Here is a 15,722-nt window from a genome sequence, read left to right as displayed (position 1 = left end):
AAACAATACCTTACAGCTTCTGTACACATTTCAGCACTAGTCAACTCTTCCATGGAAATACTGTAACAGTTTTTGCACTTAGATGTCTGAGTGGCTGCTAACCCTTGAATTTTGTGTAAGTCTGGGGTACTGCGTCCGCAGTCCGTGTTGCCAAGGCTCATAGTAATGGGCACCCTTATGACACTGCACAGTGCACAGAAGATGGTGAAGCAAAGACAGTACTTCCCAATAACTTGCTTTTCTCTAAACATACTGCCACCCTCATCCCCTGCCCCTTTTTTCCCAGAACTGTATTTGTCTTGGTCGAGTTAGAGTATCTATCATGGCAGAGTTTAAGTAGTTAGGGGTTTGCTCTCTTGTGCAGTGAAGAGGGTAGTTCTCTTGCATAAACTCAGGGTCACCTTGTTCTGGGCACATTTACTTAAATGTGTTTGAGTGCCACGTCTGTGAAGAGGCTGTAAACAGCAGTTCCTGTACTTGGATAAAAGTCAAACTTCTAGCAACTCTCCTTTTAGTGCTTCTAACTGACTTGCAAGTTCAGGTTGAAAATGTAAAATTCCTGTAAATAATTTTTTTCAACTGTATAGTAGATCCCATTTCAACCATGGTTAATAAGAAAACTGAAGAGCAAAAGGGTTTTCTGACTACGGGAAAGTTCTTTCCTCTCCAAGTAATGTTCTGGGGGCAAAGATATTATTGTAGAAAAATATGGTATTTGGGTTTCTAAAGTTATGTAGAAAACTTTAAGACTTTATAGGAAACATTTAACATTGTGTGTTCAGGATGGTTAGATGCTTTTATTTAAATCTGTTAGCGAGTTAAAATTGTGCAAATTGTTTTTGCCCAAGTGGTATGTCATTTGCCTAACTGGGGGGGAAAACACACAGAGGAAACTTGATTCTGTAATATTTTAAAAATGTAGTAAGTACAGTTCTGGTGTAGTTTTTAACTGTGGATTCCTTATTCTGTTTTTCTGTTACTGCATTATTCTGTTTTCTCTCCAGAGGGCAATCTTCTGCCATATATTGTTAGAAATCTTTTAGCTTTATCCTACTTATTTGAGTAGTTTTGTCTCTTTGTTTTTTGTTTTTGTTTTTTTTTTTTTCCCCCCAGGTATACCTGTAAATTATCAGGATGTAGCATCTATTGATCCAGAGTATGCAAAGAACTTGCAGTGGATTTTAGATAATGATATCAGTGATCTGGGTTTAGAGCTGACCTTCTCTGTTGAGACTGATGTGTTTGGAGCAATGGAAGAAGTGCCATTGAAGCCCGGGGGTGCAAGTATACTTGTTACACAGGAAAACAAGGTGAGTATACAGGTTTATTCACAAGTTGATAGTATAAGAAAAGTGACTGGACCGACTTTCTGAATACCTGGGAGGATAAATGGTATACTCATTTTGAAGGAAATACAAAAAAGTTAAAAAATTATCAACAGTCTTGCCCCTTTTTCTAGCTTAGCATGTTATATAGAAATAGTGCTTTTTTTTGAAATTTTTTGAAATTTTTAAGAGTTCAGGCTTGAGGTTCTTTCTGAGAGAACTGTGGAAGGGAAACTTCAAATGAAGGGTTTATTTTAAAGGTTGCAAATATTCCTAAAGTTAAGTCATGGGTATTTATGCCGGAGAAGTAGAACAGAAGCAATTGATAAAATTAAAATTGTAGTTAACATTGCAAAGTGTGCTGCCTTCTGGGGCACTGTGTGGCACTGGATTGCTCTACATTAACATGCAATAATGGATGGAGTAAAAGGCTGCAGGAAGCTTTTTCAGTGATTTGCAAGTCACTTCATGTGTATGGAAATAATGTACCTTTATAATTTACTGTAATAGTAACAGGTTAGAAAGCCCCCAGTTCTCTGCAGCATTAGTTCAAAAAAAGAAATATTGAAAAACACAACTGGATTTTGAAAATAATCTAGAAATTAAAATCAACATCAGTCTGATTTGAATTCTGCAGTTACCAACTGAACAGCTTCGAGTAACTGCAGGAGTGTCACGGGTAGACCTGCAGTTTTTTGTAACGTAGACTCCTGATGCTGATGTCTGCTTTCTGTTTTGAATTTCATTTGTGTTGGGCTGGCCTGGCCCCTTCTGTGTACAAAGTGAGTGTTCGGCTGCACCAGCGGTGTCAGCAGCTGCTGCGCTGGGAAACGACCGCTTGGTGTCAGTGTTTGTTGCAAGGACATTTCAGTTTGCGTTGGAGCAAGTGGCGCTGGATTCTTGTATGCTTAATCCTCATTTTCATTAAAGCAGAGTGTCATTCCAGTAACAGGAATACATATTATTAACCTGATTCTGTAAGGTTTCCTGTAATACAGTCATTCATGAAAGAAAACAGATGGTAAAATAAGTCTAATTGTGAAGGCAGGAGATGTTTAATTTCTTTATTATCTGTTGGAGAAAGCAAGGATATTGATTCTTGTTTCTGGTCAGTCTTAGCTTCTCAGTATATAAAAATGATGTATTTGACATAAATGTTAGCTTCATAACAACTATTTAAAACCTGTTCTCAATTAGCATGAAATTAGAAGTTTGCCCACGTGAGGGTACTACCCACCAGTAGCTTAAATTACTCTGTTAACTTTGGAGTTGAAGCACAGACTACAAAGGGTGGTTGCAAATGTGTAGAGCAGATACCTCCATATTCAGCGGAGCCATTTACCCCAGCTGTGGCAGGAGTTTGTGTAGCATTTATTTTAAAGTTGGTAAGAAACAGATGACTCTGACGGTAGGTTTGAAACTAATTAATATTAATTGATTTTTTTTTTTTTAATTTGCAGCTGCAAAATGTGAAGTCAAAAACCATCTGTAAATGGCACTGTCTTTTGTTCAGTGGCAAAGTTGTTGATAGTGGCCAACTGATTGAAAATTGTAGATCTGTGTTTTAATGGTGTTGGGGATTTTTTTCCAGTTTCTTTCATGTGACGTAGTTTTGCAGTATGTTTTAGCTTAGCTGTTCTATCCTTTTAAGTAAAAATGCGTCTACTTTCCTTTATAAAAAAACCCAGTCTTTTTCCTGCAAGACATATCTTTTTTTTTTTTTCTGCCTTTACCCAAGGAATAAAAGATCACTGTTTAAAACTCATTGTATTTGCTATGCCTCTGGGAGAAGAAAACTCAGCTTCTAGAAGAATGTGCTATGTATGCACACTAGCAGATTACTTGTTTGAAGGAGAGCTTTTTTTTTTTTAACTGAAATTGGCTGAATCTTTATTCCTTAAAAAAACCCCAAACAATAAACCCACAAAAAAACCCCAGTCTGAAGCCAAAACACACCTTGCCCCCCACCCCTGCAGAAATCACCCGAACAGTCCATTTCCTACATTGAAAACTGAAACAGAGTAAATGCACCAGTATTACGAGCTATTTGTAAAAAGGTATTTTCTTTGAACAAAGGAATTTTTTTAATATCAACTGTGTAATAGGTGAATGGTTGTGGGACAATTTGATTCAGATATTCATGTCTTGCAATGTCCATGTAGCAGGCAGCTGAAGTATCAGTTATAGCTGTGGTTCAACTGCCTTTTGTCATGGTAAAGGAGAGACTTCAGAGGGAAAATTCAGGCTGTGTCCAGTGTCGTAATGTGCATTTATCTTTGTTCTTTGCTGTGTGGTTTTTTTTCAGCTTTCTTCTTTCTAGAAAAAAAAATAAAATTAGAGCTAGTCAAAGTATAACTATGTTTTATTAAAGAATGGTGCAAATCTCCACAATCATATGGCTTTCTCTGTCCTTCCAGGACTTGTCTGTTTGAGCTGGCTGTGCTGTTTGGCAGTAAAAAATTGTGGGGTTTTTTTCCAGGCAGCTTTGGAATGGAACTGCTTTCTGAATCTGAACATCATAAACATTGATCCTTGTTTCACAGTATATGCGATTGTGAAATCGAGGAAGCATGATCTCTGCTTTATTTACCTCAAAGGAAAATACAGAACAACCCTCACCCAAACTAGACTTTATCATATTTGTGATGCCCATCTAGTGTGTGTTCAATCAAATCTCCCTTCTTAAAAGAAGTCTGGATTGTACCTTTTGTGCACTATGTGGGGATGCATGTGTAGATCTGAAATTATATGGGTACTTCTGTTTTCTAATGTGCTCCTAAGGCTTCTGAGAGAGAATAAAATATAAATGAAGTGAACAGAGAGAAAAACAAAGTGACCAGTTTTTACTGACATATACTGTGTAAATTCTGTGCTACAGGTCTTTCATCATGTGCCAGTGCTGATAGTCTGAATGCTCAGCTGTTCAAGGCTATTTAAAACATTTCTTGTTACACCTAAAGCACAGCAACTGCTTTCTCTCATAATTAAAGTGTTCACTGTAGTATTTTTGTAATACAGAAAATAAGTCATATTCTTTTTCTTAAATGGATTTTTTAAAACTAAGGTTGTGAATTTTACTTTCTACTCTGTTTTCTGAATAACCTAGTATATGTAACAGCAGTTTAAGAGATGTAAAACAAGCATTTCTGATCATTGAAGAAGACCGATGTTAACATTATTTCAAATCCTGGTAATGCGAAAGCTTCTGATTTCTTCTGTGTCTGCAGAGGCTGACTTTTGTCTAATGCAGTTAATCTGCTTTGGCTACCCTCAGTCCTTAGAGAAGAGAGGTGTCTTCATCTCCACTGATAGTAAAAGCAACCTGAGGAGATTTCTAGATTGAAACTAGATTTTTTGAAACAGTTCTGCAGTTAAAAATATGATTAGGTCATGTTTTTCAGAGCACTTCACAAATTAATTGTCTTTTCACTCTAGTAAAATGGTGCTAATGTATGTAAAAATACCTTCCAACTGCAAAGCAAGTGGCAATCCCTTTGTACCTCTGTGAATGTAAGGAGCTGCCTTAGAAAAATATTCTTCTGTTTTGAAATATTTCATACTTCATTCTGTTTTACTGAAAGGGAGGAAAGAAAAAATGCTTGACTGCTTTTGTGCAGGTTCAGAACCTAAAAGTTTAGGTTGAAGTTTTTTAAAATTAAAAATCAAAGTATTTTTGTAAGATTATTGTCTTGAAGGAAGCTGATAGTTTAATTGGGAGATACATTTCATGATTTTTTTATTAAAAGTCATTATTAGGAAGTCAAAGCATTTCTTTGAAACTGAGTACCATAAATAATGTAGGAAGAAATTTTGTTTTCAGGTAGGAAACTTTTTTCTTAAGTGGAGAAACCTTATTAGATTTGTGTACATTTGTCAGAGTAAATGAGACATGTTCATAGAGCTTTACTTTTGCCTATCTCCTAGAAACCTTCCTCCATTAACACCTCCTAGGCTTTTGTGTTCTCAACAAAAGGGAAGTTCTGGTGGATTCCTTTTCTAACTGGCATCTTTTAAAGGGAACAGAGCCCTCAAATCCCTAAAGCATGATATTGTCTATTCCCATGACTATGGTAGAAATTATTTTCTGGTTTTGTTTTTTTTTTTTAATAAACTAAGGAGATTTTCAAGGCTTGCTTTAAAAAATTGAAATTCTTATTAAGATAACAAAGCTTGCAGAGGTAAGTAGTATATTCTGTTAGACTTCTAGAGGTAGGGGGAAATCTAGGAAGCTTTTTGGCTCACAAATATTCCTTCAGAAGTTTACCCTTTTTCCTGAGTTATGTCAGTTTTCTTAATAGAATATTTTTGTTTACAAACCTTGACGTGTTTATGTCCTTAGTTGAGCGCAATGGTGGTTGTATTAGATGGCAGGCGTGACAAATAAAGTTTTATTCACTTCCTTTATCTTGTTTGAAGTCCCTCTTTTTTGACTGGGTTATGTAGCAATTTAAACTGTTCTGTTTTGGAATTGTCTTTGGAAGGAAGGAAGAGGGAAGATAAGAAGGGGCTTGGAACTTGGAAGAATCTTCTTAATTGTTTTGGGTTTCTTCAATGTGGAAAGTGTGTAGGGATTCTTACCTTGCAGTGGATGAGATCTGTAATAAATGAAGGACAGCATTTGTGTGTATGTGTTTGTACAAGCTCTGTGGTTTTGCTGTGGTATATCTTAATGTCATTTTCTACATTGCAGGCTGAGTATGTCCAGCTTGTGACAGAGCTCAGAATGACAAGAGCCATTCAGCCTCAGATAAATGCCTTTTTACAAGGCTTCCATATGTTCATTCCGCCATCTTTGATCCAGCTTTTTGATGAATATGAACTGGTAAGCAGAAATGCCTATATATTTTTAAATATTTTGTTCAACATACTTCATTGGCAGTGTAATGATGTAGAAGTAAAGCTCAGTAATCACAAAATAAACATTTTATAGCTTTCACTTTGGTTTTGCTTCCCAGCCATCTATCGGTTAGAATCTCATTATGCGTATTCCTGCTTTTTCTAATTACTCAGAATTACCAACTTTCTGAAATGTGATAGCTTCATATGGCCATGATAAATGCCTTGAATTGTAATTTCAATATGAATCAGGATGTTGTGGCCTTTAAGTCTTTTTAGATTTTCCTTGACGAGGACAGAAGTCCTCTAAAAATAAGGAGATGCTGTCAGTTGTCTTTAATTTTTCTGAGGCGCAGTATCAAATTTCACTAAGTTTTTGTTGGTGGTTTGATCTTCTGTAACCAGCACATATCAAGTTTTGTCCCAAGTCATGCCAAAACTCAGAGCTTTCTTCTTTCAGGTTCTTTGGCAATAATTTTTCTCTCCTGATACTGCATACTAAAATTAAATAGATTGTGTGAAGTTACCTGAATTCAAAAATCTTGAATTAAAATTTAATGGTAAGTTCCATAAGGTTGCAACTAAACAGAAAAAGCACTATAATTTTTCTACTTCTTAAAGCAATGCTTTTTAAGATAGCATAAGCTCTTGAAATTAATGGTTAATCAGGAGGAGTAATCACAATCTTTGTACTTCTTCTGAAGGAGCTCTTGTTGTCTGGTATGCCAGAAATTGATGTGAATGACTGGTTAAAAAATACAGAATACACGAGTGGCTATGAGAGAGGAGACCAAGTTATTCAGGTAAATTTGGTTTGGCTTTTTTTTTTTTTTTTGAATAATGTAGACTATTTCATTTTAATCCAAGAAAGGTGATTTTGTTGTTGTTCTCATTATCTGTGTGTGTTTATGGAAGCTTATTTTGGCTGAAATTTGTGGATTTTTTTTAATTTTGTATTCCTACATTAAGTTAATTAATTATGTATTAATTTCATATGCAAATTTCCGAAATTTAAGTAGCAGACTGGCAAATATTCCGCTGATTGTTTTACTGTTATATTTTCAAGTATTACAAGTATTTAATGGAAAATACAAACTAACTTATTTTTCATCTAGTGGTTCTGGGATGTGGTGGAGGAACTAACTCAGGAGGAGAGAGTATTACTATTACAGTTTGTTACTGGCAGGTGAGAGACTCTTCTGTAAGAACAAATATATTGTCTAGATACTCTGAAATAAGTCAAGAGACTTGAGATTGCTATGAAAGATCATCTAGCTAGAAACTGTTTTGCAGACTTCGGCGTTCTATATGTTTATCAAAGTAGACAAAGTGTGTGTTAATACCTTTGCTACCTGTGTTGCCAGCAAAATGATTGATTATGTATTTATTATACTTGACTACTTTGCAAGAGGCCTTTGTTGCTGTCCAGGCAATTTTTAACAAGGCTGTAGCGAATTTAACTGCGCTTTATATTCTTCCTGTTGCATATTTATGTGGCTGTTGGTTTCTCCAGTAATCAATAGAGGCTGTAATATATGAGATAACTAGGTATCACTTCAGTTAGTGTAAACAGAACATCCTTTTCCTAAAGCTGAGTTGAATTTAACATTAGTGCAGTATGTCAAGGTAAGTGAAGATGTAAACTTATGCAGGACTGTTTGCTTTATATAGGTTTTCTGTCCTAAATTCTATTTGTTCTCCAGGAAAAGCCACTTTTATTTCCCTTATGGTTTGGGGGCAGTGAGGGAAGGTTTTGAGCAATAAATGCCCCCTGAGTTGCTGAGCCTGTGTGTACAGACATCTCACAAAATGGATCTGTAGACATATATGTGGCACCTGAGCTGTTCAATCCAGTCTTTTTCTGATGGCAGGCAGAGATCCCACCGTGTTTTTACTCTGATGTTCCCTTCATATTCTAGAATTAGTAGAGTAGCTGACCTTTTGGGTATAAGTTTTGTGGTTAAGCAATGATAAAATACAAATTAAGATCTTCAAAACTTACTTTTTATATTAAGGAATTTCATAGTCGTGAATGTATCATCAAATGGCACAGTCTTCAAATTCTATTAGTTTCACTTGATTTATTATGAATTTCCTTGTTTTTAGGAATCATGGACAATTTAGGAAGCTAACTTTGTGCACACTGATCCTTTTGTCCTCTGAAGAAATGATTTCTGCAGTTCTAACTGCATATGTGTTGCATGTCAACTGCTGGTCTTTTTTTAGTGGACTAGTCCATTTCTAAATCTAGACAGCAAATAAGGATCTTTAAGATGTAAGGTCATGTTTCAAATGCTTCTTAAAACATTCCAAATGGTACTGAAGTGGCATTCACTGTTTTCATGGCATTTGCAATAATCTACTGGATTCTAAGGGACACTTCTATCAAGTAAACAATTACATTGTCTGATTAATACGTGCTTCAGTACCATTTGTTTTGGTCACAAATCACTTACTGTCTCTTTCTTACCCATTCTGTTAGTAGGAAAGAAATTTTTGCTCTGGCTTTTAGGAACTCTGGGCTGGAATTGAAAAACAGTTTGCCTTTTTTTTCTTTTTTTTTTTTTCTGTATCGGCTAGAAGGAACCATTTATGTTTTTTCTTCAGTGATTGAAATGCAGTAGATATATTTTTCCATAAAAATTTAACTTTTTAAAGTTACCTCTAATGCAGCCTGCATTTTTGCACATAAATCCCCAGACAGTCCTGGTTTCTGGGCAGGGAAGATTTAGATGCTGTCTTATCTGTGAGCTAAAACACAAGTTAGTCTAGTACAGGCTGGTATCGTAAGTAAAATTATCCACTGAAAGTATACCTGATTTCCAACTATGAACATCTTCTGGCTTGGCATTTCCTTAGTGAAGAACTTGTTTCTTTGTAGCGGTTGGCAGGCTATATTCAAAATCTTCATTGTTTGTTTCCATTTCCCTTTAATCTCTTCTGCACATTCACTTACTTGATTTTCTGTGTGTGTGTGAAGTGCAACTGTTCTTTATTTCCAAAGACTATGAAATTAGTGAATTAAATAAAAAAATATATTTATGATTATGTCTTCAGTGTTTCTCTGACATCTCTAAATATTTCTTAAACTTTTTCTTGTGTCTTCTTTCCCCATTCTTACATGTTCTTCTCTTCAATGTAATGAAGTCTTGCCTTGGGAGTTTCAGTGGAGATGCCATTGCATTTGTCATGAATACCAATTTTAAGACATCTTTTAACAGTAAAGTAATTGTCGTGAGCAAAGTTTGAATGTGCTTGGTGGTCTTAGCACACTCAAGAAAAAGCCTAAATATTTTTTGTGCCTCATGGGGTGGATCTGAAAGTTTACTTATGCACCGCTTACTCTTTCTCAGCTGACAGCTGCTTGAGTTGGTATTGCCAGTTCTACATGCTTTTACTTATTTTTTCCCCTTCTTGATCTGTTTAGTATTTATAATAGTATTTGGATAAATTATTGGTAATTATCTATTGGCAACTTTTGATTAGGTTTTTAGTAAGCAGTTGGAGGGAAGTGTTGTCAGCTTGATAAATTCTGTATGATAAATTCTACTTTATTGGTATTTTACAAGTATAAAGATTACTGTTTAATTTCTTTGGGGACTGTAGTTTTCGTTGAGCAATAAGCAATACACTTCTGCTATTTTAAGGGAAATTCAGCATAGTCGTTAAATGTGAAATATGTATTTGCCTACTGTTATAGAAGTATAACAAAACATAAGGAAACCAGCTTAAATTATCTCTTCTGCAGTGTTTTCATTTCAAGTATATTTATGCAAGACCTGTCAGTAGAAAAGTAGTTAGAAATGTTAGGATTCAGATATAAACTTAAACATTTTAAATGTTGAAATTTCCAAAGCTATGAAATTGCATTGTTGCTCTTGCTCAAAGCTATTTGCACATGCAATAGAAGAGGTAAGATATTGTGATATTTTTTTGCATATATTTGGAAGGTTTTCTTTACTATATTGGCAGTGTGTTCCTTGGAGAGAAAACTCATTTCTTGAAAGCATAAGTTGGCAGCAATCTGTTTCTTTAAAATGTTCAAAGCCGTGATCATACTATACAATTTTGACCTGTTGTATGGAAAAAATTATAAGAAGTTACATCGCAAAAACTTTTAGCTAATAGTGGATTGGATGAAAAATTTTCAGCAGTTAGATCTGTGTTTTATCACTGATTTGAATGTGGAATGCTAGAGAGGAGAAAAAAATCACTGCAGGGGAGACAGAACTGTAGTGGAATATGAGCCAAAACTACAGTATAACAGTATGGCTGTAAAATCTTTACAACTCTTCTGAACTATTGCTGTGAGCACAATTCCGTTTGTGTCAGAAATAATATGCTGCCAATAATCAGCACTTCCCTCCATAGTGGTTGCCTTGTGTACCAGTGTTAGAACTATATGCCCGGCATTGCTGTTATTAAGCGAAGTGATACAGATTTATATATTAGATATTATAGGTAGTTCTTAAAGGTACGTTTAGAAAGTATTACAGTGAGTTGTGTCCTAGGTCCTTCACATTTAGCAGTAGCAACTTTTACTCTTTTGCATTTTTGCCAAGTAGTTTTACCGTGAGTGAAAACATTACTTCTTTTCTTGCTCCTGTTTTTGTAGTCACTTGACTTGGTGAATATGGGAGCATTGTTTTTAATATAGATAGCTGTAATCCAGAATTGTAACAGCTGATATATATTTTATGGAGAGTTTATTTTGTTTCTTTCTTTGCTAGCAACAAAATCACAGATGAGCTGAGATTGGCAGGGACCTCTGGAGATTAAGATTTTCACAGAATATTCTGAGTTGGGAGGGACTCACAAGGATCACCAAGTCCAGCTCTTAAGTGAATGGCCCATATGAGGACCAAACCCATGACCTTGGTGTTACTAGCACCATTCTTTCACCAACTGAGCTAATCTCAGATTGTCTAGTCCAGCACCCTATTCAGAGGTGAGCTGGATACTCAAGATCTTGTCCAGACAGGTTTTGACTGTCTCCAGGAGTGCTGACCTCCCAATTCTCTGGGCAGCTTGTACCAGTGTTTGACCACCTCACAGTAAAAAAGTTTTTCTTGTGTTTAAATGGAAATTTCCAGGACTTCAATTTGTGCCCATTTCCTCTTGTCCTGTAACTGGGGACCACTGAGTGCTTCATCTTGTTTATTCCTTCCTTCAGGTATTTATACATATTGATCAGATTCCCCTGAGCCTTCTCCAAGGCTGAAAAGCCCCAGCTTGCTCTCCTCCTGTGTGGGGTACTCCAATCCTTTACAGTCTTCACGGTCCGTTGCTCAGCTTCTTGCATTATGTCCCTGTCTCTACTGCAGTGGAGGGCTTGGAGCTGGACTCCAGATATTTTTCCCCAAGTACAGGGAAAGGATCACCACCCTGCTGGTGACATCATTCCTAACGCGTTCAACTTCTGTAGTCCTTATCCTTTCATTATAGTGGGTTTTTTGGGGGATTGAGGGGTTTTTTTGGTTTGGTTTTTTTTTTCTGATTGTGTGGGCTATACTAACGACATGTTATCTTGTAGTGCATTCCAGCTTAAATTGATGTTATGAATAAATATGAATATCTGAATTATGTTCTATTTGTTAGTTTAAAATTATAGGGAGGGACTTCGAACACTCCAGGCTACTGCCCATTTACACCTTGAGTAATCTTTAAATAATACATTGGTAAATGGAAAAGAATTTAGTAATATGATTAAGTGAGAATGCATTCCTGAAGATGCTAGTGATTTTTTTTTTTTAGTGTGTTCTGGTTTTGCCATAGTTTGTCACTGGGTGATAGTGTGACTGATGTAATGGTTTTATTAGTTACTTGTAATATTTGGTCTGAAGTAGTAAATGAATAGATATATCAAGGACACTTTGGTCATTTGTTCCATAGATAGTAATCAGAGAATAAACTCTTTTATGACGTAGTATTTCTTAAACTGTAAACATAAATAACCATGTTTATCTTAACTGAGATAATGCCACAATATAAGGAAGATATAAAGCTGTTAGAAACTACCCAAAGGAGGGCTACAAAGATGGTGAAGGGCCTTGAGGGGAAGCGGTATGAGATCACTTGATTTGTTCAGTCTGGAGAAGAGGAGACTGAGGGGAGACCTCATTGCAGTCTACAGGTTCCTTATAAGCAAAAGGGGGGGGATTCTTCTCTCTGTTGACCAGTGACAGGACCCAAGGGAATGACATGAAGCTGTGTCAGGGAGGGTCAGGTTGCATATTATGGACAGGCTCTTCACCTGGAGGGTGGTTGGGCGCTGGAACAGGTTCCCCAGGGATGTGGGGAAGCTCACCAAGCCTGACAGAGTTCAAGAAGTGTTTGGATGATGCTCTGAGGAACATGATGTGATCCCTGCAGAGCCAGGAGTTGGACTTCAATGATCCTTGTGGGTCCCCTCCAACTCAGGATATTCTATGATTCTGTGAACATTTTGTTACAAAAACTGGTTGTAGAAATGAGTCCTCCTTGCAAGCAGAATTATCTTAAATATAATTCAAACAATTTGGTGCCTAATGTAAGTGGACTAATATATTATTCAATCTTGTAATTAAAAGCATTTAGACGAAGAGAATTTTGATATTACTAAGAGAAGGGGAACCTTGATAAAAGTATTAGTAACTGTCAAATTGCTCTAAATAAGCGATATTTTCAGTGTAAAGATTATGTTTTTTGCTTTATAGCATTATTGCAATGGTCTAATCTCTGTGAATTTTCTCAGTTCTAGGGTGCCTCATGGTGGCTTTGCCCATATAATGGGTGGCAGCGGATTGCAAAATTTTACAATTGCTGCTGTACCATATACTGAAAATCTTTTACCAACATCAAGCACATGGTATGTTAACTAGGCTTACTGAAATATCTTAAAACAGAGCTTTTTCACGGCAGTCACAGTCAAAAGTACAGTTCTTTTCAATATTAAGAAGTCCCAAAGAAACTTAGACAGTTTTTGGAGTATTCACTATCCAACAAGAAAGCCATAGGTTTTAATCCAGATGATGTTACATTATGTTTGCTCATTGTTTATTACTTCATTTTGCCTAATTGAAAGCAGTGAAATTAATAAAGGAATATTAAAGTTAAATTATTCTTTTACAATTACTGAAGTGAAAAAACACTTAACTTCCTGCAATATATTCGAATGCTCAGTGGTACTATAAGGCAGCACAGGTTTGTTTTCTACCATAAATGTGGTCTCTTCAGGGGTTTTGATCAGAAATCTTTACTGTTGAGTTTCTTACTGAACTGTGATATGGCTTTTTTTTTTTTCTTTCTTTTCAGTATCAACATGCTCAAGTTACCTGAATACCCAAGTAAAGAAATCCTGAAAGACAGGCTTCTTGTGGCATTGCACTGTGGAAGCTATGGTTACACAATGGCATAATGAAGTCTAGGAAACTTATCTGACTGCTAATGTGCAACTTTGAGTGGCAGAAGTAATTTTGGAAACTGTCAATAGAGAAGCAGCTTAGATGCAGCCCATTGACAGGGCTGGGCTTCAGAATTCACACGGGATCATCAGCTTTCCTTCCATTATTGTGTTGTCAAGGTAGCTTTGATACCATCACAACAAACTTCTCAGTATGCTGTATTTTCATTTTTTAAAATTACAGACCTGTATGGAAATCAGTTTACATGCTTTTCATTATTACTTCAGTATGAGAAAGTTTGTCAGAATCTCTTTCCCCAGTTTACTTTTGATTTCTGACTATGTGGTTGAATGACATTTGCATTGTAGTTTACTTTGCACTCAGATGGAATACTGCTAATGGAGAGAGTTGTACTTTATGCCTTGTTGCATGTGAAAGTGCCATTTATTTTTGCAGAGACCACTACAGAAATTCAGTTGGGATATTGTACAGTAAGACAGAGCCGATGTATTTTCCATTTCTTTGCACAGTAACAGAGAGAAAATTTTATAACTTTTTGGTATTTTAATGTATATAGTATGTAAAGATTAGGTTGTTATGACTGTAAAAAATAACAGATTGAGATTATCTAATTTATATTAGAATTTACACTATATTCTAGTAAATATTTAAAGTATTTGTGACTTTATAGTCAACTTGCAGTTTAGAATTTGTAAACATCATTTAAGATCTATATCCATTGTTTGAATGCCTTTACTCTTTCCTTGACATAACTGTATCTTCGAAAGGTATTATTAAATTTTAGTATTTTAACCAGAATCTGAATGTGACGAGTCTGTGTGTCTCTGGGTGGATTATTCTTTTTTTACCTCTGGATATTATTAATCTTTATATAATTTAAATTGTCTTGGAAGCAGCATTTGAGAAGTCATTGTCAAAGTGTATGGATGGGCATAAAGAGATGAACAAGGAAGAAAATTGAGCTTATGAGGTTAACTGACAAGAATCTCATGTCAAAATTTGTGTAGAATTAAAATATATTACTCAAATAATATACAAAAATAGAATAGAATCATAGAATCATAGAATCAATTGGGTTGGAAAAGACCTCCGAGATCATCGAGTCCAACCCTTGGTCCAAATCCAGTCCATTTACTAGATCATGGGGACTCAGTGCCACGTCCAATCTGCGTTTAAAAATCTCCAAGGATGGTGAATCCACCACCTCTCTGGGCAGCCCATTCCAATGCCTGATTACTCTCTCTGTAAAGAATTTTCTCCTGATATCCAACTTAAATTTCCCCTGGCAGAGCTTAAGCCCGTGCCCCCTTGTCCTATTGCTGAGTGCCTGAGGGAAGAGACCAACCCCCACCTGGCTAGAACTTCCCTTCAGGTAGTTATAGACAGTGATGAGGTCACCTCTGAGCCTCCTCTTCTCCAGGCTAAACAACCCCAGCTCCCTCAGCCTCTCCCCATAGGACTTATGCTCCAATCCCTTCTCCAGCCTTGTTGCTCTTCTCTGGACCCGCTCCAGCACCTCAATATCCTTTCTGAACTGAGGGGCCCAGAACTGAACACAATACTCAAGGTGTGGCCTCACCAACACAGAGTACAGGGGAAGGATCACTTCCCTGCTCCTGCTGGCCACGCTATTTTTGATACAGGACAAGATCCCGTTGGCCTTCTTGGCCACCTGGGCACACTGTTGGCTCATGTTGAGCTTCCTGTCAATTAGTACCCCGAGGTCCCTTTCTACCTGGCTGCTTTCCAGCCACTCTGTGCCCAGCCTGTAACACTGCATGGGGTTGTTGTGCAGGACCCGGCACTTGGCTTTATTGAACTTCATCCCATTGGAATCAGCCCATCTCTCAAGTCTATCCAGATCCCTCTGCAGAGCCCTCCTGCCTTCCAGCAGGTCGACACTCCCTCCCAATTTGGTGTCATCAGCAAATTTGCTGATGATGGACTCAATCCCCTCATCTAAATCATCAATAAAGATGTTAAACAGGACTGGACCCAACACAGACCCCTGGGGAACACCACTAGTGACTGGCCGCCAGCTGGATGCAGCTCCATTCACCAGCACTCTCTGGGCCCGACCCTTCAGCCAGCTCCTAATCCAGGAGAGGATGCACTTGTCCAAGCCATGGGCTACCAGCTTTTCCAGGAGTATGCTATG

General features: G+C 36.8%; 1 protein-coding gene across 5 annotated transcripts in view; it reads left to right on the top strand.

Annotated features, from left to right (window-relative positions):
• The window catches only part of HACE1 (HECT domain and ankyrin repeat containing E3 ubiquitin protein ligase 1), a 49,578-nt gene extending 35,204 nt beyond the window's left edge, over positions 1 to 14,374 (top strand). For 4 of the 5 annotated variants that reach the window (XM_027633488.1, XM_027633480.1, XM_027633492.1 and 1 more), the window contains 6 exons: positions 1,114 to 1,310; positions 6,016 to 6,147; positions 6,866 to 6,964; positions 7,277 to 7,347; positions 12,895 to 13,008; positions 13,455 to 14,374. In XM_027633488.1, the coding sequence (XP_027489289.1) occupies positions 1,114 to 1,310; positions 6,016 to 6,147; positions 6,866 to 6,964; positions 7,277 to 7,347; positions 12,895 to 13,008; positions 13,455 to 13,557 (716 nt within the window). In that variant the 3' untranslated portion in view covers positions 13,558 to 14,374. Of the gene's footprint in view, positions 1 to 1,113; positions 1,311 to 6,015; positions 6,148 to 6,865; positions 6,965 to 7,276; positions 7,348 to 12,894; positions 13,009 to 13,454 lie in introns of those variants that run through there. The other variant, XM_027633496.1, reaches the window with a different exon arrangement.
• The last annotated feature ends 1,348 nt before the right edge of the window (positions 14,375 to 15,722 follow it).

This window comes from Corapipo altera, unplaced genomic scaffold (assembly GCF_003945725.1).
Source record: "Corapipo altera isolate COAL_440 unplaced genomic scaffold, ASM394572v1 2b, whole genome shotgun sequence".
Lineage (NCBI taxonomy): Eukaryota > Metazoa > Chordata > Aves > Passeriformes > Pipridae > Corapipo > Corapipo altera.
Note: the sequence above shows the minus strand (reverse complement) of the source record. Positions and strands in the feature narration are given on the sequence as shown.